This window comes from Tamandua tetradactyla, chromosome 26 (assembly GCF_023851605.1).
Source record: "Tamandua tetradactyla isolate mTamTet1 chromosome 26, mTamTet1.pri, whole genome shotgun sequence".
Classification (NCBI taxonomy): domain Eukaryota; kingdom Metazoa; phylum Chordata; class Mammalia; order Pilosa; family Myrmecophagidae; genus Tamandua; species Tamandua tetradactyla.
Genome location: NC_135352.1, coordinates 40,756,598 through 40,781,984, shown reverse-complemented (window position 1 = coordinate 40,781,984; position 25,387 = coordinate 40,756,598). Strand labels below are relative to the sequence as shown.

At 35.8% G+C, this 25,387-nt stretch overlaps 1 protein-coding gene across 1 annotated transcript in view; it reads left to right on the top strand.

Moving 5' to 3' along the window:
* GALNTL6 (polypeptide N-acetylgalactosaminyltransferase like 6) overlaps window positions 1-25,387 on the top strand; it is a 1,241,919-nt gene that overhangs the window by 510,776 nt on the left and 705,756 nt on the right. Inside the window, exon 5 of the mRNA XM_077144652.1 lies at window positions 9,233-9,399. Within this exon, the coding sequence (XP_077000767.1) occupies window positions 9,233-9,399 (167 nt within the window). The remainder of the gene's footprint in view (window positions 1-9,232; window positions 9,400-25,387) is intronic.

Genomic DNA, 25,387 nt, shown 5'->3' with positions numbered 1-25,387 from the left:
GGATTGGTGTTAATTCTTCTTGCAATGTTTGGTAAAATTCACCAGTGAAACCATCTGGTCTGGCCCTTCCTTTGTTGGGAGATTTCAGTAGCTCTTTTACTTTTTGTTTCTATATTGAGATTTTCTGTTTCGTCTTGAGTCAGTGTTTATAAGAATCTGTTCACTTCATTTCACCTAAGTCTGCTAAGTTTTTGCATACAATTGTTCATAGCATTCCTTTATAATCCCATTTATTTACTAGGTCTTATTATTAATGCCACCCTTTCTTGTATATTTTTATTTATTTGCATCCTCTTTAATTATCTCTTTGTCTGACTAGTTAAGTTTTGTCAAATTTGTTTATCTTTTCAAATGACTGGCTTTCAGTTTAATTTATTTTCTCTAGTTTTTTATTCTCTATTTCATCTACTTCTGCCGTAATCTGTTTCTCCCTTCCTTCTATTCAATTTAGATTTAGTTTGCTCTTCTTGTTTTGGATCTTCCAGGTGTGAGATTAGATTTCTGATTTGAGAGCTTCCTTCTTTTTTAATGTAAACATTGAGGGCTATAAATTTGCTTTTGAGCACTGCTTTTGCTGTATTGCATAAATTTTGGTATGTTGTGTTTTGATTTCTAATTTCTAATTTCCCTTGTGATTTACTGTTTAACCAATTGGTTGTTTAAGGTTATATTGTTTAATTTCCACATACTTTTGAATTTTTCAAATCTCCCTCTCTAAGTGATTTCTTGTTTCATCCCCATTGTGGTCTGAGAATATACAGGGTATGACTTCAATATTTCAAAATTCATTAGACGTTTTTGTACCTAACTTATGGTCTTTTATGGGAAATTGTCCATGAGCACTAGAGAAAAATCTGTATTCTGCTGTTATTGGATAATTATTCTACATATGTCTTTAAGGTCTACTTGGTTTATAGTATAGTCAAGGTCTTATATTTCCTTATGGGTCTTCTTTCTAGGTGTTCATTCATCGTTTAAAGTGGTGTATTGAAATCTCATACTATTAATGTATAACCACCTACTTTTACATCAATTATGTCTGCCATTCCTGTTTGTCTTGTAATTTTTTGTTTCACATTGTACACTTTAATATTTCAAATACAGAGTAAATATTACTCTGAATTTAGTCCCTGAGTTTTATCTATTCTCAGTGTTTTATCCAGAAAGTGACATGACAGAGATTTCTTTGAGTTCCATGATCAAAAGAAACAAACATATTACTCTGAATTTAGTCCCTGAGTTTTATCTATTCTCAATGTTTTATCCAGAAAGTGACATGACAGAGATTTCTTTGAGTTCCATGATCAAAAGAAACAAACAAAGCAACAACAACAACAAAAGAACCACTTTTCCCAATCATTGCAAATTGGCTCTGTTTGGCTTCCAGTCTCCTTCATAATTTAGCCCTTATTCTAAGATGAGTCTAAGATAAAGAATGGGGTCCTCTCCATCTTTTCAGAGCCTGCTTCTTTTCCCTGGCATGTGCTCAATGCTTCGGGAATTTGCCATATTCAAGAATCTTAATGTCCCCCTACTTCCTATGAAGTAGACTTTTCCCCTTTAAGGGTTTTTATCAAATGTATTGAAACCAATGATCTTTTGCCACATGACACTTTGATTTGATTGTTATACTTCAGATTTTTCTGCTTCTTTGCTTGCCTTGTAATTCTTTTTTGAATGTCGTGCTTACCTTGTAAACTGTGGAATATTTTTGAATTCTTATAAATATTATTTATCTGTGTTCTGGAATGCAGTTAAGTTATATGGAAACATTTCAATACTTTTATACCTTACTTTAAGTTTCAAATTGAACTAGGGCTTTGTGTAATCTAGGACTAAAGCTGCTACCTTCCTAAGGTAGAGCCTCCAATGTTTCTGAAATTTAGAAATTCAATTCTGCATGCATTCTATGGCTTCCCATTATGCCCGTGAGAAGCATTTCATATCTTGAGTCTTGGGTATTGTTCTCTCTAGTCCTTTCAGTTTGTTCTCTATCTTGCCTTTGGTTGTTCCCTCACACAAATACACTGCTTAGTTCTGAAGTGAACCCTTGAGGGGACTCTGAAGATGTCCTATATGTTCTTTCTGTGAAGCTCCCTCCTCTGTAGTATTCTATCCTGAAAACTCTAGCCACCATAGCCTACTCAAACTCAACTCCATTTCCTCTATTCAGGAAGATCATTTGGATCCGTCTTTGTTTCCCCAACTTAATATGGGCTGGTTTCTCAACCCAGACAGAAAGTGGAGAATTTGTTACAATCTCCTTGTTTCTTTCTTATTTCTGGAGGATAAATATCTTTGTTGTCTAATAAACAATGTCTTTAAAACAATTTATTTATTTTTCTCCTGTCTTTAGTTCACTCTCATGAAAGGTTAACCTGGTTTTTGGCACTCCATTTTGGTCAAAAGAGGAAATCCCCAAAATAATTTTTAACTATAAATAGTATTAGCTTCCATAAACAGGAAAAAAAATCTATATTTTTATGAAAACAGACAAAACTAATCAAGTACTAATGTGTCATAATGGGTGCCATGTCCACTTAGCTGTCCCTTGTAATGTAATGTTAACAGCTTATAGTCAAAAAATATTTCATCATACCTTTTATTTTGTTAAAAGCATTTATTCATACTTATTATTAAATAGATGTGCTTATTTCCAAAAATATTTATGAGGTATAAGTTGAATATCTCACAAAAGTCTTTGATTACTAAAATAATTGTGCACCACAATTCAAAAGACCTAAATAATTTTAACTGATTTGATCATTATGAAGATGTCCTAAAAGGCCAATGGTGCAATGACATTTCCAAAGATGATATAATTAGGAGTGAAAAGTGCTAGATTCTCATTGAGAAACTTTGAAACTTTTTAGGTCAAGAGCAATACCTCATCACTGTAGTCCTCCTTCACCCAGTACATGTTTTGTCAATACAATTGTAAGATCATTTGTATTCAATTCTCTAGAACTCCAAGGGTCTCAATTCCCAATTAAAGAATGGACTGAACTCTACGATGTTTTAAATATGGTAGCAGCTTTTAAAAAACTTGTTTTTATACTTCTGTAAGTGTATGACTCTAAGTATTATGTCTTTTATCTACAAAGAAACTTAATGTCTTAAGTATTCCATTAAGTATAGTCCACAGGCCGTTTCCTCTTTTTATTTGGAAGAAGGCAGAAGACTCGAATGTTTATGGTCCTTAGTGCTGTTTGCTAAATACACCTGCTGGATCTCTTCTGGGCCGTATAGCACTACACTTCCTGGGCCCTTTGTCTCTCTGACTGGTTGTGGCTGATGAGTGGAAAGACAAAAGCATACATCATTTTAGGAGAGAGTGTTTAATTACTAGTTTGAGATCAACAAGTGTTCTCCTCTACCTCTGGCATAGTGATAGAAAGGGTCCAGATGTTGACCATTTACCTTGACATAAAATGAATAAAGACCCTTCAATCTATCACAGAGATAAAAGAGGCAAAAAAAAGAGAATATTTATTTTAAGCTACTGGAATTTTAGTGTTTGTTTATTACTGCAGCATAATATCTTAACTGATACAATTATATAAGTAAATAGAAAACAAAACAAGCAACTCTAGACAAATGCCCAGAATGTCTTAAGGGCTAAAAATATGCAAATAGTCTCATCCAAACATTTGACACAAGTCCTTCAAATCTGAAGTTTGAAATTTGAAATACATTTCTGTCTTTGTTTCCAAAGTTAAAAACCCAACCCTGTGCAGTAAGAAGAAATTTTTGTGATACAAAGAAAAAGATGACTTAAAACCTCAATAAGTTTCCCTAAATGACCACTCTATAACTGTTGACATTGTTTTGAATAAGTAAAATATCTGCTTTCACAAAAGATAAACCACTAGTAAATCTTATATATATTTCACATATTTGGAATTGAAATTTATTTTTGGTTTGTTTTATTGAAAGGATCACTTATTTTGTGTTTGAAACCAATGGAATAATAAAGAAAAATTCATGTAATTGAGAAAGAAATAAAAGTTAACAGTTCAGTAAAACTAAACATTTGTAATCACCATCTTTCAAATGCCTGTAGAGAATATCAGAAAATCTTTGCATATTCACATTTGAAAAAACATTGAATACTATGAAAAACATGCATTGAAGTTTATTTTCATTGCTGTGAAAGGTTTAACAGAATGTTTACAGATTAATTTGGTATTTTGTCAGTTTTAAAATGCTTCTTGACTTGCCATTTCTCTGATGTATCTTTTTAAAAAGGGATTGAAAAATCAGTAGTAAACTATTTTCTTTGTCGTTTGGTGCATTTAAAATTTGAAAAATGTATTTCCACATATTTAGATAAGTTTTTACTCAAGAAAGTGATGTCTGAGCGATTCCTAAACTCCAAGTTTATCTTATGCAAACAGTCATTTTAAAATAATTATTTTAAAACAGCAAAATGAAGTGAAATAATGAAAGACATTCCACCTATATCCTGTAAGGTTACGGTTAACAAATGTTTTAATTTGTACCTATTTTCTTATGGTAAATTTGCTACATATATGCAGTCATAAATGTATAAAATGTGGTTTATTTTATCTGTTTCTTTAACGGGTTTCTATATTGTTGTGTTGACTTCATTCCATTCTTGACCTGGAGTGATATTAAGCCTAACAAACACTCTTCTCTATTAATTAAAGTCTTAAGAAAGCCCTGAATATGCTTCAGTATTCCTACTAACACTGCAGAGTGCTGCCCTGAATCAAAGCTATCCCAGTCCAGTGGCTGAGTTTTGGTAGTGAATTCTATGATCTTTGGAGCAAATTAAGTGCTAGAATGACTAAATACAATTCCATGCGATTACATATTACACAGTCTTCTCTGCCTCAGAGTAAAATTCAAACTGCATCTTTATTTTCTTTTGCCCGAGTCATTGCATTCTCTCATCGCTCAGCTCTAGCCTGTACTGTCTTCCGCGTGTTGCCTGAGGAATATGTAAACGTGGACCTGTCATCCTCATGCTTAACAGCATTTGAGATACTTCACGTTGTCTGCAGGCTTATGTCCAGATTCCTCAGAAGCACGTTCAGCATCCTACATGCTCTATCCTCAACGTCCAGACTCATCTATAAAAACTTCCCTAATCCTAGCACATGAAGTTTGTCACATTTCCTTTGGGCTCTCGGTGCTTGTGTGCCATCAATTATGTCACTTGTCTCATCTGAGTCTAATTTATTTTATCTCTGTGTCTACTGGTCTGTGAATTCTTAAGGGAAGAAGCCATTATTTATTCACCTTTGTACCTTCAGTGTCTCACTTTCACGCATGCAGTTCTGGTGTCTACTAGGATCCCCCCTGGCTCCAGAGAGGATGTGACAGGTAAAGGAATAACAATTAAACAATAGCTGCGGCAATAATGATAGCCATCATCGAGCCCTTGCTGTTATAAGATAGTAGTGACACAATTTCCGCGGATTGTCTCATTTAATTCTCATTAATGCACTGTGAAGCGCGTATTTTCTTTTTGCCCTCGTAGTCATTTCTCACAAGAGAAAACGTGTTGGAGACCTTAAACAATACACCCATTGTCACACAGCTAATGAGTAGCAAAGCTGTCTTCCGAACTTAGATGTTCTCTTCTATAAACTGTGATTATTCAGCACCTGAGAAATAATGATCAAGTACAAGATAGCAACACTTTTGCAGTGTAGCCTGATTTTAAAAAAATTAGCAGAGTTGTATGTAAAGAAGGTAATCACTTTACTGATTAGGATAATGTCATCTCTATCCTTCCAATATGTTGAGTCTCAGTAATTGTATCTCATAGAGAAAACGTATTTTCAAAGAAAATCCATTATATTTTCATAGAGAAAAAATCTGAATAGAGCTTCGGTAATACTTAATATGCAGAAAGAAAGAATAAAATACGTGTGTGACAATGAAGCACACAAATGCAACTTATTTTAAAATGTCTCCAGGTGTAACAAACCACAAACTTCATAACTCAACAAAAATAATAATGTTTCATAAAGAATTTTGAGCACCATTTTATATTCAAGAGACTGTTTCTGCCACGTTAGAGTTTCATGTCCATGGAACTATGGCTAAGACTGGGAATCCCCAGAAAAAAATTCCTGAGACTGCAATTTGAGTGCAGTATTTTTGGAAGGTGAGGAAGTAAGGATGGTGAGCTGGCCAGTGGACTGTGCATTGCTGAGCTGCTTATCAACTGTGGGTAACAGAAGTCCCATTCTGCTGAAAAACTCTGGGCAGTGGTGTGGAACACAGCTCAGAGCTATCTGCCACAGAACTATTTATTCCCCAACACCCATCCTTCATTGGCTGATGGTTTCTCCAGGGATAATAACCCCTTACCCCGCCCTGGAAATTCTGGTCTGCTCTTTGTGCCAAGTGTAAGAGAAAGCACTCAGGTGGATATCTGCAGGTATTGCAGTAGGATGCTCTTGGCATTTATTGGGATGTTGAGTACTAGGAGGATAGTGGTTGTGTATTGACAGCATGTACCGGAACCTATCACTCACAATATCTTCCTCAAGCAAGCAAACATATCATCACCTTCAGCTACACACACACACACACACAAATAAGCATCTTCAAATTGAACTCATTGTCTTCACCCTATGCCCTCACAACCCTCAGAAGAGCCCCTCACATACTGTCTCTTATATCAGTCAGTATTTCATCATATCAGTTGTCCATTTCCAAAACATTGGAGTCCTCCTTGAATCCTTCTCCCAAATGGTTCCATGTCATGGAACCATGTCATGTCAGTTCTGTGGTTAAATGTATCTGGAATCTGTCTTCTGCAGACCATGTTCAGTTATCTACTGAATTTCTGCAACATTCTTCTAATCGGCTCAAGTCCCTTTCTTAAATAATCCTGTAGCTCCCTATTAAACTTCTATACTATCAATTTAACTTTAAAATTAAAACTGCCTGTTTGCTACTGTTCATGTCCCAGTATGCTATAAATACCTTAAGTGAAGAGTAATGTTTTGCTCTTTGTCTTATCTGTACCTTTTTCCTGGCTTATATCAAATTTTCAATAAATCATTGTGACTTGATTGAACAAATGGATGAATGAATGAGTAGACGGAAACTTTCAAATCTGATGTGTGATAAGTCGAACTCATTGCATATGGTCAGTCTTGCTGCATCTGTTTGAGTTTGCCTTTCTTTTTTGGCATGAACGGGTTTCGGCCATCAAACCCAGGTCTCTAGCACAGCAAGCAAGAATTCTACCACTGAGCCACTGTGGCACCGCCCTGCTTTTCTTTCTACTTGACTGAATATAGCAGTTAAACACCTCTTTAAAGCCATGAAACTATGGGTTGCTTAACAGATATTAATCTGAATTCTTTAATAAATAAGTGAGTGACAATTTTGAAGGTTTAAAAAATAATTTTCTTTTTGGGAATATCAGTTCCTTTCCCAGAACATTGTTAGTTACGATGGTTTGCACAAGCAGGTGCAATTACCATAAATATTGATTTTTATCTTGGGCCTTTGGCTTTGTTTAGAATGGATGGTCTTACATAATTATGACCAGGTATGTTGAATTATATTAGCACTTTTCTCAAGATACGTGTCATTATATCTCTCACTACACTTCATTAGAAATCACTTATGGATTTGTTTCATATTACCATTTTTTATGTTTTATGTTATTCTAAAATGAGTCTCATGGGTTTTTTCCCCAGCATTTTTATGCTCATTTCAAGATATTTTGATGGTTTATTGACTCTTCATTCTACTTGAAAACATCAGAATCTACTCGTTTGATAAATATTGTTTAAAAAGTAACCTGCTAATATTTATATTTAATAATAAATTCTGAGATTAAAATTTTGATAAAGAATAACAGATTTAAAAAGTGTTAATGTTTATATGCTTAAGTCATTGGTCTAAAATATTTAACTTTAAGTCATATTCCTGAATAGGTCATTTTATTTTTTATTTTTTATTTTTTGCTTTAATTTTATCTGTTGTCCCAAAGTATAAGGTAAGATCTCTTATTTTGGAGCAAAAGCAATATTTGGGATATTTATTCCTATTGTGATGAGAGTAGCATGAAGTGCTGAAATAACTATTTAGGGGAAAAGCATACATGAAGTTGCATATTGAATACCATGGTCACATTTCTGCATGACTCGGTAGAACCCATGGAGAATTAAAATTACACTGTGATTTCTTTCCTCAGCCGGACTAAATATTGGTCAGTGTCCTGGCAAAAGAGCAAGTATCAGAAGCTCCTGGCCTACGGCTACCAGTTTCCACATCCATATTTGCAGTATCTTTTTGTTTTCAGATTATCTATACCAAGAAAATCACTGAAATTGATAACTGATTGAAATTTTACCCAGTTTTAGTTTTGAAATAACTCAAACGTTTCACAAACTGAGATGAATCCATCATCGTTTTGGCCCTTGGGCAAGAACGATCAGGTACTGACCAAGGAATCGGTGATATCTGAGACAAGTCCTGCTCTTAAGCTGCTTATAAATTAAGTGACAAGATAATAAATCTGCAAAAATAGCAATTCCATGTAGTAAATTGCTTTTAACTATTCCGGAAGTCAACGCTAAATTCCTGTTTAGCTTCTCAGGTTGTTTCACAGAGGAAAAAACAATGGGAGATTTCCTTTTATGGTTTCCATTGGAGTGTGGTAACATTTTGGCTTGGAGCTTAATGTAATCTCACTATGTAACTGTATTCAGTATATGATTATTTATGAGTAAATGTTAATTTTTCCAGTATAAAAATGTTTTATTTTGTTTATTTCCTCAAGCTTTAAATATTTACCAGCCACTCAAACACTCCAAAACAAAAACTGATTAAACACAATTATTGAAGGAATTAAATTTCCAAAACTCTCCAGGAAATGCATCTAAACCTTAGTCATACTCTATAGAAACAATTTTAGTGGATATAATTTGTCCATATTTCTATTAGTTAACAACAAGAATAATATACACTAATAAGAGCACACTGTTTCAACAGACTTGTACTTGGGCCCCTGAGACGGAAGGGGATAAAATAATTGTTTCCATAAGAGTAAGTGTGAAAAGTGTGTTCATTAATGAATTCTATGACTGAGCAGGTACCTAGCTCGCTGTACAAACTCTGGTTGAGAAGGCATCAATCATGTTTTCAGGGTTGTCTGATAATCTACTGAGTGAGTAGCAGCATCTGATGTACTTTGCATTTGACATAGCTTTCATTCTTCCTCCACCATTTCCAGCTGTAAGTACAAGTTGTACCTGGAGAGACTGCCGAACACCAGCATCATCATTCCATTTCACAATGAAGGTTGGACTTCCCTGCTGCGGACAATACATAGCATAATAAACCGAACCCCAGAGAGTCTGGTAGCCGAAATCATCCTAGTAGATGACTTCAGTGAAAGAGGTAAGCTCTAATCAATAACATTTCTATCTGTTCCTATTATCGCTCACGTAATTATGCAGAGCCTAACAAAAAGGACAGAAGACAATTGCAATGGTTTCTTTCTGATTCCATCCTAAAATTATGAAGTTTTGTCTGTGCTGGGATTTCATGAAACACTGGCTACCATAAGAGAAACTGAATGACTGAAAGTTACCGTTGTCACTTGAGGAAATGTAGGGAATTTATGTTATATTTCTATTGCAAATTAGGCAGGTGTTGGCAACATGTCTCAAATTCTACTTTTAGCTTCAGGACACACGCTGAAAAATATATCTTGCAAGTATATGTGAATGGTGAACTAATCAAGTAGAACTACAAAATCTGTTTCTCTTTCTGAAAGGAAACTACTCTGTTATTTATTAGTTTAATACTGTCCCCAGGCTGTTCTTGTGTTACTTCATAAATGTTAGAAATGATAGACACAAATATGTTTTTTATATGATGAAGCAGGTTTTTTTCATCCACTTGAACAATAACAAAAAATCTAGTGTAAACAGTGTTCTTAAAATTGACATGTTTTACTGTTTTAAACCATTCATAAAAGCATAGTTTGATATGTATGACAGGGGATTAAAATTATATACTACCTGAAAGTAGGACTACATCAGTCATATTCTATTTAAATGTGGAAGTTGTTAATAATTCAGAGAAAGTGAAGTCTGTATCTGTTCGTTGCATGAGTGGAGATGAGAAAAACTTTTCTACTGATAGTCACTTATTAAGGTCTACAATTCTCAATATTTTATTGCATGAAAGCGCTCTGCTTAACTCTACTATAGCATATCTGTAAAGAAGAGTGGTAGTGAAATAATTTGAACGCATGATGTTCTTATGCCTCAAAAGAGAATGCATCCTGAAATCAGAGGGGTTAATTGAAATTTTGGAAATTCCGTTACAATGAAAATGTATTTTCTTCACAGTATACAAAAATTCTTTAAAAGTAAGCCCACTTGTGTGTTGACTTTGAGGCTGCTTTGACTGAGTTCTAGTCTTCAGGGGTCAATTACAGATTCTGTTGCAGGGTTGCCTAATATTAGTATGTGTTGGAGCTAATAAGACAACAATGAGGTTGTTCAATACGATTTCATTCAAATGATAATCTATTAACCTGGTTTCAATGAGGTTTTTGCCTTGTGTTGCTCTTATGGTTATACATTTAATACTACCTAAGAAGAGCCTACATCTAAAAGAAATTTTCAGAGATTTCAGAACATAATTTTAATTGCACACTTATTTCCTTTTGAATCTTAATTGGGGTACTTTTTGCAAAGTGGTTAATTACTGGAAGCTAAAATTAGACTATTTGTTAATAATGCCAAAGCTTTACTTTTAAAAAAAAGTGGAAAAGAGAAAGATTTGAAACTGTGGAGTGCCTAGTAAATGGTCTTTTTTGGTTTATTCGTACAAATGGGTAAATAAGGCAGTGCATCTTTGGATAGTTTTCCTCATAATTAACTTTTTTTTTGTGATAAGCTACTGATCACAGGAGAATTTTGCCTGGGGGGCAGGTAACACAGTAGGAAATACTTGGTAGCAGAGAAATATGGTTGGTAGAGCTGAATAATTTTCAGAAAATTGGCAGTTCAGTTGACAGTCTTTAAAGAGAGAGACAAATAGTGACAGCTACTTTGTTGTGGCCTCAGTCACCGTCATGATTGTACGGCGGTGACTCTGATGCACTGTCCTCCTGTCTGTGAGCAAGCGGGAGGCACGCAGAAGCACAAGAGGGACCGGTGATAGCAGCTACGAGGGCAGTGATTTATTTCAATGCTTAGGTAGAGCTTTCAGTTGGATCGCCTATCCTATGAACCATCAAATGAGAAGCTTATTTTAGAGTCATTAATATTTCAAAAGGTTCTTTTTAAAGTATTGGTTATTATTTTTAACCTCACGACATCTGTAAAAGTAAACTTTGAAAAATAAGTGATAAAAACACTTCCACAATCTTTTATACTATTTGGTCCTACAGTGTTATGTGGAATAGAAGGAACTCTTTTTCCAAATTGTTGGTGTGGGTTCTACAATCTCATCTGATCAATATTAATTGGGGTGTTTTAGGATTTAGGTGGACCTAAGGCTATCACTCTTGCTTGCTGAATTATGGGGAATCTTTGAGAATTAATGTCATGTACAGAGGTCAAAATCCTAATACCGTGAATAACTGTTTAACCATAGGTAACATAACGTCTCTGTGTCTCAGATTTCTTATCCAAATGTGGTAGTGACTCCTCACTGAGTTGTTATAATGTAGAGCCTCCATGGGTGCTTAAATAGATCATGCCCTGCACTGCACTGGAGACTCATTGCTCTCAAATATCGATGTATACCTCCCAGATACCACCCTGCTGTTATGATTATAAGTATTCATACTTTTGAGGCACTCCTTGCTATTTAATCAAATCCAATGATAAGAATATCTCTCTACCCACCCACCCATGTATATATATCATTTGTCTATATATCATCTATCTGTCTCTGTCTATCTGTTTATCTTTCTATCCATCCATCCATCAGCCCTCCTGCCCATCCATCTACCCATCCGTCCATCCGTCTGTCCATCTATCTACCTACCCACCCACCCATCTATCTACCTACCTATCACCTATCCATCTACCCATCCGTCCATCCATTGTCTATTCATCATTAACCTATTTCCAGAAAAAGTAGCAGTCAGAGGGCATGTAAAGATTAGTGTTCACATAATCTTGGTAATTCACAGCATATTGGAAAATTTAGGTCAGCTTTGCATCTTAAAAAGTGTCCAATATGACCAGTTACATGGCAATTAATTATAGATACTGAAGTAAAATAAAATTCAAAGAGTTTAATCATAAGAAGAACAAATACATCGTGTCACCTACCTAAATTATATAAGTGGCCTTATATGAGTTTTTATTGGAATCTTTTCAAGATTATTTTCTGTACAAGAAAAGGCAGACATTCTAAGACATCTTTATTTACAGATATACCAGTATCACCGTGACCCCTAAGAAAGAAAAACTTCTGCTCCTTTTTATTCTTATATAGTTATAGATGTACTGCTAAACTGATAATTAACCTGCACTTTTTCTATGACAATCTCAGAAATAATAAGCCTATTATGTGTACAGTCTTTTCACCTAGTCTTTAACAGTCAGATTCAGCAGGCTAGATAAATTTTAATGTACAGGAAGAAATAGGGAGTCTGTTTCTACCCTTTCTAAAGTATTTCTGAAGTGTTAAACTGAATATTTACGCTCAGAAATACATCTTAATCCCGAGTGTGTTGGCTGTACATGGTAACACCTTTAAAATTTGCGTTTATAAGTGTTCTGGATATTCTGCAAAGTCTTTGGCCAAAGATAGTACAATTTGACAAGACTTAATCAGCTATTACTGCCTGGTATTTTATCCTTCTGGGTCAACACTATAACTACACAAGACAAAAATACAAAGCTAATGTTTTAGTCCTGCTGATAGCAGAAGCATGATATCTCTTGGAATTCGTATTTCCAACGAATATAAGCATTGTAATTCTTGACAGAATATGTAATACTGAGTTTCATAGCGACAGAGAAAGACAAATATGAAAATATTTGCATTTATAAAATAATTCCAAATAATTGCAAAAAAATTTTTAATCTGCTTGAAGAGAATCAACCCAGTAATCAGAAATTTTTAAAACATAGCAACAACAACAAAAAAAATGATTCTCTTATTTATAGCAGTTCTCATATCGTCATAAAGCAAACTTGGTAAGTGGAATGTTATTTTAGCCTCAGAACATAAGCCTATCTTCCAATAAAATCATCTAAGTTCAGTCCTGCAGTTAAGTTTTCAGCAACCATGGCGTTTTACCAAAGCTAGTAAAAATTTGACTTTTTTTTTCCCCCAGTAAGATCTCAGAAATGCATTTAACAACTTAACTTAGGCCTATAACAAGGCTTCCTGATGACTTTAAAGCAAGACTAATCCTGGGCTTATCTCCAAATTCCAGACAACCTAAACGCCATCCACATGGAAAACGTTGAAATGTGTGAAATAAGCTAGGGCTTAACTTCAGAAACAGGGTATATTTGAACATGACGATACTCTAAACTTCTTCAGTGTACGTGGAATGCAAGTTCAAACTGATGAGAGTCACGGGAGAGGTCCTGACACAATTCCCTTGATGTGAATATGTAGACACAAGTGTGCACCAGGCCACGTGTGCATGCCTGTACACTCACTCGTGTTCCTACTTATTTCAAAAATTTGGTAGGTGGTTGAGTTCACAAAGATCTCCCATGCACCATGCATGACTTAAAGGGGAAAGGCAAAGGTTTGAAGTTTTCCTGCCAACCTGCAAAACCAGCAAGTTTAGAGAAATCCAGTTTATTTTCCTTTGCTATTGAAGGATTGTTGAAACTGCATAGACCCTCCTGCTTAGTGTGATTCAGGGCCAGGTAAGTCAGTAGCCTGTGAAGCTTGTTAGAAGTGCAGCATCTCAGCCCCAAGCAGATGAAACAATCCTATTCCAACAAGAGCACTAGGAAATCTTTAGACAAAATAAAATTTGAGAATCACTGGCATAAAAAGCTGTTCAGATGAATGCTGAAGTTCTTTGTATAAACTTACTTATTTAGGAAATCACTAGGGCTTCAAATTGGGGCTGAAGCTTCAATCAATAGGATGAATGCAGAAATTCAAATTTTTCTTCCTGTTTCTTGCACATATTAGTAAGAACCAATTTTTACTATTTGTTTTTATTTTTTTTAGGGTGTAATTGAATGTGGATTGATGAGTCTGGAAAAGAGCAACTGGGATAGAAATTTTATAGCCTTACCTCTATATTAGTTCATGTAACACATATTAATACATGTTTTAGAAAGATTTTAGCATTTTCACAAATTTATACAGTTGCTGTACTTTCTTATGAGCTCTCGTTTTATAGCATTTCAAGTTTAATGTCATTACCTCATTCCTAGCCAATTTCCCTTTATTGTATGAAGCTCTCCAACATTTTATAAGTCTATTTTGTTTGGATGCATTTAATAGTTTTCATGCCAAGTTCAATGAGAGAAAAACATCCATGTACACACACACACACACACACACACACCCATATATAGGTTAATAGCAAAGTGATTTCTATAAAAATCCATATCACCATAAAAGTCTTATTCTCTTTGCATGGTTGAAAGTCTCTATGAATTTTAAAAATAGAAGGATATTTTTAAGTGTTTCTGTGAAAGCTAATGATGAGTCATGAGTTTCTGTTTCTATTTTACTTGAAAAGTCTGCAAATACACATTAAGGAAAGTTTACATAAGCAGACAAACTACTTAACACAAGTTTTATAATATTCAAAGTTGGAAGATATCCTCAAGATGAAAAAGTTATAAAATAGATGGAGAATGATTGTGCATTTCTATTTTATATTATACAATTCTAACAGTAAAATGCAAAGAAAGTCTTAGATGACAGTCAATGCAATAGTGCTAGTAGGTCTGTCAGATACTATGAAACAAGCAATTTTATGACTCAGAAATATTGAAAGCTAGACCCTCTAAATAAATCTGAAATTGTTTAGATTTAACATTAATATTTTAATTGTGAGAATATGTGTATTTTAAATCAAAATATAATCTGAAATAAAATGCAGGAATTAAGCAAATGTTATAAAATACAGCTCAACTCTTCCGTTTAGAAATTCAGATCATTGGCAAAGAAAAGAAAACCATTCTGATTTCTGATGATAAATTTGTATGCCATGTGATTTTCGTGGTGAGATAAGAAGATAGTTTTAATAGAACAATTCTGTTTACTAATTAATTTACAGAACAAATTAATTACAATTGAAAAGGAATTTGGGACATTGAGTGGCACTGTTTTATATGCTCATAAATATGAATGTAAAATAAATAATGTGCTCTCAAGTTCAGAGGAAAATAAGCTTACCGAACACAGCAGTAAAAGTTTGTGAAGTTAGAAGTGATAAACTCATCTCATCCAGAAATCTCTTTTATATCAGTCGTTGACAGAATTTGCTTTGTAGAAATCTGTCTTAGGAGACAAAGCATTTGGGGTTTCTCTCACTCTCACCTTTAAATTTAAAATCCAATCTCACATGATACAAATGTTTATATTAACAAAAGGATTTTTCTGACAAAAAATAAGTCTGACAAAGAAATATATATTCTTGTTACCGCTTAGAGTAGCATTTCTAGTCTCATTTTTTTCCTTAAAATCTAAGTGTAAGTATTCTCAAGTGTTCAGGAACTTTGGTGAAGTTTACACACATATTTACAAGCCATGCTTATTGGTGATTGTTTTCTTTATTCCAGTAGAAATTTATTTGAAGCAGGGTTCATTTTGCAGATTTGCAAGTTCTTGGAATTGTATAAAGATATATGTTATTCTTAATGGGTTGTTAGATGAATTAGTCTTTATAATGTTGACACTGGTAAATTCAGGACATCACAGAGGCTCTTAATGGGAAATATTTTATCTTCTAAATAAAGTCATAATAAAATGCCTCCAGTAGCTGAAATTGCTTTGAGTTTTAGTTATTTTTGGTTTCTATTTAGTCTACAAACATGCATTTGTTGAAAATCCCATGTAAGCAAGACGCATTTTATATATTAGTTTTCACAAAAACTGTTTAAAAGATGTTCCAGTGTGAATTGTTTCTGGGAATGTAGCCATCAGATTGGTATACATCTAGATTAACTTATCTAGGAAAATGTAATATTACAGAACAAAGAAGTACAACTTAAGGTCCGGTGTTGAACCTATATTGAACAGTATGTTAGAGATGGCATAAAACATTAGCGCAAATTGCACATTAAAATTTTTTTTGCTCTTTTCTTTTGCTGTCTCTACAAAGGATTTTGTTGTTTCAATGAATGAAATAAATAAGTTATAACATTCCATAACCCTATGGTGGGATGTCTCTTATAAGGCCCATAAGAAGTGGTTCTCTGAATTAGTCCATTTGGAGAGTATAAATATTTATATTTGCTCTATGAGTAATTTTTAAGTTTTTTTTAAAATATTTTTGTTTGCAATGTTAAAGCTCATTTAATGGTCAGTTTTTTTTATCATTTTGCTTTTTTACAGTTTTGTTCTCCTGTTAAATATATATTTTTTTAGAAAACTAATGGCTGACAGGTGACAATATTATATGTTTTAATCTTAATGACCATATATCTAGGTCGGAAATTTATTCAGGATTCATATTTTAAACTGGTACTTTCAAAGATAAAGATAGAGAATGAGCTCCGAGCAGTGGATAAGCCAATCAAGCTTTCCAATGACTTCCTTTGGAAGAAAACACCACATGGTGGAATCAATAGATGGGGTTGATCTGGAAAGAGCTGCCTTTCTTTGTGCATGGGCAGGCACTGGGAATTGAACCCGGGTCTCCCACATGGCAGACAAAAACTCTGCCCCTGAGCCACCGTGGCCCGCCCAGAGCTGCCTATTTTTTTTTTTTTTTTTTTTTTGTTATCTGTGCACATTAAAATATTTATTTAGCAACAAAACTGAAACAAGAACTTAGGGATTCTGACCTATTTGGTGTTCTTTCCACTGGTGCCCTTTTTTTTTTGGCAGTTTTTTTTTATTAATTAAAAAACATTAACAACAAACAAAAACATTAACATATTCCATTCAGTAATTCTTAATATCATCACATAGTTGCATATTCATTTCTTATAACATTTACATTGATTTAGAAAAAGAAATAAAAAGACAACAGAAAAAGAAAATGATAACAGAAAAAGAAAAGATTATATATACCGTACCCCTTACCCCTCGCTTTCATTTATCACTAGCATTTCAAACTAAATTTATTTTAACATTTGTTCCCCTTATTACTTATTTTTATTCCATATGTTCTACTCATCTGTTGATATGGTAGATAAAAGGAGCATCAGACACAAGGTTTTCACAATCACAGAGTCACATTGTGAAAGCTGTATCATTGTTCAATCATCATCAAGAAACATGGCTACTGGAACACAGCTCTACATTTTCAGGTAGTTCCCTCCAGCCTCTCCACTATATCTTGAACAACAAGGTGATATCTACTTAATGCTTAAGAATAACCTCCAGGATAACCTCTCGACTCGGTTAGGAATCTCTCAGCCATTGACACTTTGTCTCATTTCACTCTTCCCCCTTTTGGTCGAGAAGTTTCTCTCAATCCCTTGATGTTAATTCTCAGCTCATTCTTGGGTTTTTCTCAATCCCTTGATGCTGAGTCTCAGCTCATTCCAGGATTTCTGACCCACGTTGCCAGGAAGGTTCACACCCCTGGGAGTCATGTCCCACGCAGAGAGGGGCAGGATGGTGAGACTGCTCATCATGTTGGCTAGAGAGAGAGGCCACATCTGAGCAACAAAAGAGGCTCTCTTGGGGGTGACTCTTAGGCCTAAATTTTAAGTAGACTTGACCTATCCTTTCTGGGGTTAAGTTTCATGTGAACAAACCCCAAGACTGGGGGCCCAGCCTATAGCTTTGGTTGTCCACACTGCTTGTGAGACTATCAAGAATTCAACTTGGGGAAGTTGAATTTCTCCCTGTTCTCACCACTCCCTGAAGGGGGCTTTGCAAATACTTTTCCACTCACTGATCGAATCACTCTGGGATTCATCAGGGCATCACTCAGAGCTGCCTATTTTAAAAGCAAAACTGTTACATCTCACCACTGTCACAAAGGCATGTCTTCCTAAAGGAAAATAAATTGTGGAATTCATTTTATGGCAGATTAAATCCCATTTATTTTCCTGCAGACAGCTGTTTTGAGTAGGATGTCGCTACTGTGAAATCATTTTGTGGATGTGGGCTTCAGATCTTAAGCAGGCTTAACTTTCTCTGATGAAATTGAAGGTTTTGTTTTATGATTATTCCCTTCTCAGCAAACATTAACTTGTGAACTTTAATAACACAGTGCTCAGTATTGCAAGTAGATCTTTTTGACGTCTAAATATCCATCTATTCTTAATTTAAAAGAAAAGTATGCATCAACACAATGCAGGAAAACCCAGAAATGTTTCCTATTTTATCCTGGATTTTCATACTTATTTGCAAAATTATCAGTGTCTCTCAGCAGTCAAAATATTTCAAACAACAAATTCATCCCTTTACAAAAATCCTCCTAATAAGAAGTAAATGTTTTATGTCAACTGAGGAGCAACTTCATATTAGAAAGGTAGGATTTATGAGATGTAGGAATGTGTAGGTGACATGGTACTATTGTAACATTTTATAGTTGAGTAAACAGAGACACAGTGAGATGAAGTCCCAGGTTACACATTAGCTCGATTTTATGCCAGTTTTTATGCTTAGATCTGCAAGGCTCCTGTCTCTGTAATATTCTCAGATGTTTAATTCTGAGAAACTACAACCATCTGATAACTGTCTTTAATTTAATAAAACTATACTGCAATTATATAGACTCTCTAGATAATTAAATCTAATTCATTACCCATCTCTGCCCTAGGATAGGGGCCATAACAGAAGCCATCACTTCGCTCTGTGTATACACCAGTCTTGGAAAGGAGGATGTATTAGAATAATAACGATTTTATACCCCAACACCAGCACCCATAACGGCCTTCTGACCCTGCAGGGGGCCGGTCAGAGCTTTCCTCTCGAAGAAAACAGAATTTCTAGTATTCTGAAAGCTCAGAAAGTGCTAAATGGGTCATAAAACAGAGTCAAACATGTTTCATAAAACTTTACAGGCTGATGCAAACTAGATGTTATTGAGGTAAATGAATGAAGGTTAGTCTGGCCGCTTGTCAGATCATTTGATTCTGCCTCTAACCTGTGTGCATTATTCCAGAGTCAGGCAGCCTGACAAGGCTGTTTCAGTCATAGAAGTCAAGACACTTTTGAAATTCCCAAGGTCATCTGAGTGCAAAATATCTCCAGAAAATGCGGGCCATTCTGAAACAGAGTGAGCCCGGGCCGAGAGAGTGGGGTCCCTCCGAAAAGCCAAGCTTCAGTGCAGATGGTAAAGAGACGCACACACTTCATTTCTCCTCCTTTTCCACCTCGTTTCCTAACAACCCGATGGGCTGGACTCCGCATGGAACTCATAAGCTGCTAGATAAACCGGTGCTTCCTCAGAACACAGGGGTCTAGAATGAATTCCTGAACAATAGCAGCTGAGACTAATGGGGCATGACAAAAGAAATCTTCATTTTTCATCTTGAGTAAAATCTAGCTGTGTCACTTACACTGTTAATTTTTTACATATCCCATTACTGGAGGATACTGAGTCTACTTCCAACTTAATGGAGACACGTTTTGGATTTGAATTCGTTTAGGCAATTGGTTATGTTTTTTCCAGAGTACTTATGTTTTCTCCCCTTGCCTTACCAAATTGAAACACTGTTGTTTAAGAAATAAATGGAAAAACCTATGAAAACAAAGGATTTTGCTTATTTAGCAGTACTGAGTATTGTAAAGTTATAGATTTAGGAGACAGAAAGGAATGTAGCAAGTTAGCAGATTAAGAGTTAGAGATGCTCTCAATTAAACCTTAGGGCCTTGGAGAAGATGGGGGATGATGTTGCTAGATTAAAGAAAAGAAAACAAAACAAAAACATCTTGCTGTTTTTTTCATCTTTCAAGAAAAATTATCTTTAAACTAGAAAGAGTATGAAAAATTATTTTCATTTTAGAGAAGAGGTATCAAGGTAATACATGACTGCTCCAAGTAAATTCACACTTGAAGGTCTAAATCATTGCGACATGCTTAAAGAAACTGCAGATTTTACCTTTTAACTATGAATACTCTTCATGAAATGAAGATGAAGGAAATAATTGTCCAAGAGTGGAGTCAGATAAATAATGTCAATATATTTGAAAAGGCATATTTCAGATTCCAAAGATCAGTATACTTATTTTTGATCTTTCAAACCCTTCTGAAATAATTGAACCAACATTAGTTAAATAATAAAAGAAGCATTAAATTCTATGAGTCAGCACATTTTCTTAACATTTAGTCACATGTTTCCCCAGCTGGAGTGGTGACTGCCAAGTTCAGAACCCTCAGAACTGGTGGCCTCCTCCTTTTCAGGGGAATATAATAATATAATGATCAGTGGCCCCAATGTATCAAACTGCCTCATGGATCACAGCTACGGGCCACGTGGTTTGCCCAGACCACACCTGTAAACTATAGGCATTGCCATTGCTACAGATGACACAGCACTAAGCAGCCTGCATGCTCACCCAGTGACCGGGCCACTCTCTTACACTTACTGGTGAGAGGTGAGGCCATCATAGGTAGAAGCATCCCCCGGAACAGAACCCAGGCTGCGTTAAAAAGTGCCAGAGCATGACTCCCCAGGGGATGTCCTCTGACATCGTGTTTTTGCTTCCTTTGTTCTCATATGACTTCCCCAGCACTCAACTTTTTCCTAAAAAGGCCAATTTCTTAACCCATAGTCAAATAGCATGACAGTCCTTGTGCCTTCCCTACGATCATAGGTTACACAGATTCATGTTACAAAACTACGTGAATCTATCATTGCAAAAAGATTTAGTAATTAAAAGGAAAAGCTATACTGGTCTGCAAAGGGTCAAGGATGTATAGTCCCCAGGACCTAATTCTACATCTAAATATCTGCAACTTCTAAGAAGCAGGTGATAAGTCTAAACTTAAGTTTAGGCAGTGAGTTCATTAATACTACATACATTTGTTTTTAATGCAATTGTATTGCGATATATTCACATATCATATAATCATCCAAAGTGTAGTCAGTGGTTCACAGTGTCATCACAGAGCTGTGCATTCATCACAACTGAATTTTAAATATTTTCATTACTCCAAAAAAAATAAAAATAAGAATCAGTTTTTGAGCATTTTCATTAATCTCCCCCAAATCAAAATAAAAATAAAAAAGAACATGCAGAACCTCCCATACCTCTTATCCCTCATTGTTATTTTTTTATTTATTTTTCTTTATTTTCTTATCTGTCCATAACCTGGATAAAGGCAGTGTCAGTCACAAGTTTTCAGAATCACATGGTCATACCAGAAAAGTTCTAGACTTATTCAATCACCTTCAAGAATCAAGGCTACTGGCTTACAGTTCAGCATTTCAAATATCTCCTTCTAGCTATTGAAATATTCTAAGAACTAAAAGTGAATATGCATGCTATGTGTAAGAATAGCCTCCAGAATGACCTCGTCACGCTATCTGACGTCTCTCAGCCACTGAAACTTTACCTTGTTTCATTTCTCCTCCCCTTTTTGGTCAAGAAGGCTTTCTCAGCCCCAAAATTCCAGGTCCAGCCTCATCCCCAGGAGTCATGGCCCACGTTGCCAAGGAGATTTACACCCCTGGGAGTCATGTCCCATATAAGGAGGAGGGCAGTGAGGTCACCTGCCAAGTTGGCTTAGAGAGAGGCCACATCTGAGCAGCAGAGGAGCCTCTCTTGGAGTGACTCTCAGGCATCATTATAAGTGGCCTTAGTTTCTCCTTTACAGGAGTAGGTTTCATAAGGGCAAGTCACGAGATTGAGGGTCCAGCCTATAAAATTGGTAGTCTAAAATGCTTGCAAGACTATCAAGAATTCCCCAGGTGGGGAAGTTTGATAGTTCCACATTTTCTCCAGTCCCTCAAGGGGAATATACAAGTACCATGTTCTGGCCAGATTACTCTGGGATGTACTGGGGCAACATGCTACCTTGTACAAACCAACAACATCTCAATCTCGATTCAAGGTTTCATATAACTATGGTGTTCAAATAAACTGACCATACAAGTGTACTACAGAAAATATAAATTTTGCGCCGAATAAATATCTCTTCCTATGATCTTACACAGAAATTGAAGTTTAAAACACAGTCAAAATAATCCTTTACCTTTTAATCCGATTTACCTTACTCCTGACCAGATCAGCTTCATTTTTATCTCTAATTGATTCCTGACCTCTTTTTCAGCTTTTTAAACAGTTGCTGTATGGGGTAATGCTGACTTTCATAGCTGCAGAACTCTAGCTGAGTCTCAGGTATCACACCAATATACGAAGTTCCAGGAAATGACCAGGTTATACACACAGGGCTCAGCATCTCAGAATTTGGAAATAACCAGTACAATTCAGGAATAGATAGGACCGGTATAAGAGCTTACAATCTAGGAACCTTTACAATAAGCCTTCCCCTGAGAACCTATTCTCTTGAATTTAGTTCTCAGAGTTTCCACATTATAGTTAGTCCATATTAGTAAGGCGTTATAATATTGGCCTTTTGTTTCTGGCTTATCTCACTGAATAGACTGTCCACAAAGTTGATTCACCTAGTTGCATGCCTCACAACTTCATTCCTTCTTGCAGCCATTCAATGTTCCATTGTATGTACACACCGCAGTTCCCCTTCTGTTCATCAGTCCGTGGACCCTCAAGCCACCTGCACCCCTTGCATGCTGTGAATAATGCCACCATAAACACCAGCGTGCCAACATCCATTCATGTCCTTACTTTCAGTTCTTCCAAGTAGACACCAAATAACAGGGTTGCGGGATCCTATGGCGACCCTCTGCTTAGCCTCCTGCTGAACCACCACGCTGCCCTCCAGGCAGTCTGTACCATCTACTTCCCTACCAACAGGGAATAGGTGCATCTCTCTTTTGACATTTTCTCTGGCACTTATATGTTTTTGTTTCTTTTTAAGACAGTTTTATTTACACACCATCCTAAGTAAATAATCAATCGTTTCTGTATAATCACATTGTTATGCATTCACCACCACAATCTATATGAGGTCATTTCCAGTTCTTCCACAAAGAAAGAAGAAAAGGTTAAAAATAGGAGAAGAAAAAAAAAAGCTATGATAAAATAAAAGAGAAACAACAAGACTCTCATACCCCTCCCTTATATCTCCCTGGTATCCTCAAGTGGAAGACCACTGCTCGAGCTGGGCACCCCTCCTTTTCTTGGGGAAGACATGCTCTTAAGGGAATCATTTCCTTCACTTGATTCATCACTTTGTCTCTCAGACCAATCTCAAATCTTCCCTTGCCCGAGTCAGCACTGTGAGCTACTTAGAATAGTTTTTAAAAACGAATCCCTTTTTTAGAGCCATTTTCCAGCCCCCAAGATTTGAAAGTCAAGAATCTGAGTTAGAACCTGGCCTATGGGCCCCTATTCTTGAGGCACAGTCCTTTTCTAATATTCTGAGCTTGGCCAACTCCAAATTCCTCCTTTTTGTTCCAATCATCCCCACCTGCTGTTTGATGCGAGAGACCTTAAGATTCTTTTCCTGCATGCTCTGGTTTATCTGTGCTCAAAGCTTGTATTCAGCAGCCCAGATTTGTTCATTAAAACTGCAATTGCAGACTGGTTGAACTACCTTCCTTTCTCCTAGAAGAGACCACTTCTTTTCCCATGGAGAAGAGTCTCCAATAGCCTGGCATGACTTTGGAGGGAGTGGTGCAAGCCTCTGGGGTTTGAGGGATTTATTTATACTTCTGTGCTTGATCTCTCCTCTTCTACCCATACCAGATTAGTGTATGATGTGTGCCTGGTCACAGATGTCCCCAAACAATTGTCCCAGACTGTTTCTGGCTGTTTACTAGCTTCTCTAGAAGACTAACTAAACTCCACATGTCTCTGCACTAACATCTTGTCCTGCCTCCTCTAAATACATTTTTATGTGTGTGTTTTCTTAGGAGAGTGATTTCCCCAGCCAGTTTATGGTACTAATAAATACAGACCACCTAATAATGAGTAACTTGATTTTAGCCATAAGGGCTCAGTTTGCCAGGCTGCTGTGAAAAATAACATGCAATGTGTTGACTTAGCAACAGGAATTTATTGGCTCCCAGTAGTCTGAGAATAGAAGGTCTGCTTTCTCTGGGCCAGTAACGTTCTGGGCTGACCAGTGATCCGTGGGTTGCTTGGCATCATCGTGTGGTGATGTCCTCTACTTTCTCCTCTCGGTTCCATTGACTTCTGGCTTCCAGCTCCTCCCCATGGTCTTCCTTAACAATCTCTTCTAGTGTCTTCATTTTTATAAGGCTTCCAGTAATCTAGATTAAGACCCGACCTCGTTTAAGAAAGTGGATTAAGATCAAGAATATATATATCGGGGCACATAATTTAATCTACTGCAACGTTGTATCTAAGAGACAGCATTTTCATTTATGATGTCATGATAGATTTTAAAGATACAATGTAATTCTCTATTATAAATACAAAGATAAAAAATATTAAGGGAGCACATACAAACCCTTAAATATCTAGAGCAGAGCTTGTAATTATTCCTAAATAAGCAACATTATTGCTGATTTGTAATAAATCCACACTTACTAGCGATTAGGGATCTTACGGTTGATTCCTCAACTGAATTGCCAAGCACTCTAGAGTCAGAGTACACTCCACTCCGGGCAGCCAAAGAGGAGACTAAACAGATAAAGACAATTGGACCTGAATGAGAACCTCCTTTTGGACTATCTTTTATTGCGCTGCTCTTGTTAGAAGTTGTAAGATATTATGAGGTATCACTTGAGAGAGAATAGCAATGGATGCTTTCAATTAAGATGCAACCCCATTATCTCAAGCTACAATTTGAAGACAGTAAGTCTATCACATGAAAGAATCAGCTCAAGCCCAGACATTGAAGACTGAAATTGCTTGCAGGTCAGAAGCGGTCACTTTCAAGACCTGCATTCAGTTTCTTTGGCATGTTTCCTAAGTCTCTCACCATTATTGAAATTGTTTAAAGAAACAAACATACTCCCTGGTTTAACGTATTAAAACTTGATGATTAAATAGAGTGTGTAACAGAATAATACAGCAGGTAAATGCATGACGCCAAACATATGTTTCAAGTTTTAGAAATGTTGGTCACACAATCTCTGCATATAAAATTTGTTTCTATCTACTTCAGCACTCAAAAAGGTAATCTATTTTCCTAATTTTAGGAAAAGCTTTCTTAATTTATCTTGTAAAATAGTTAATATTGTAT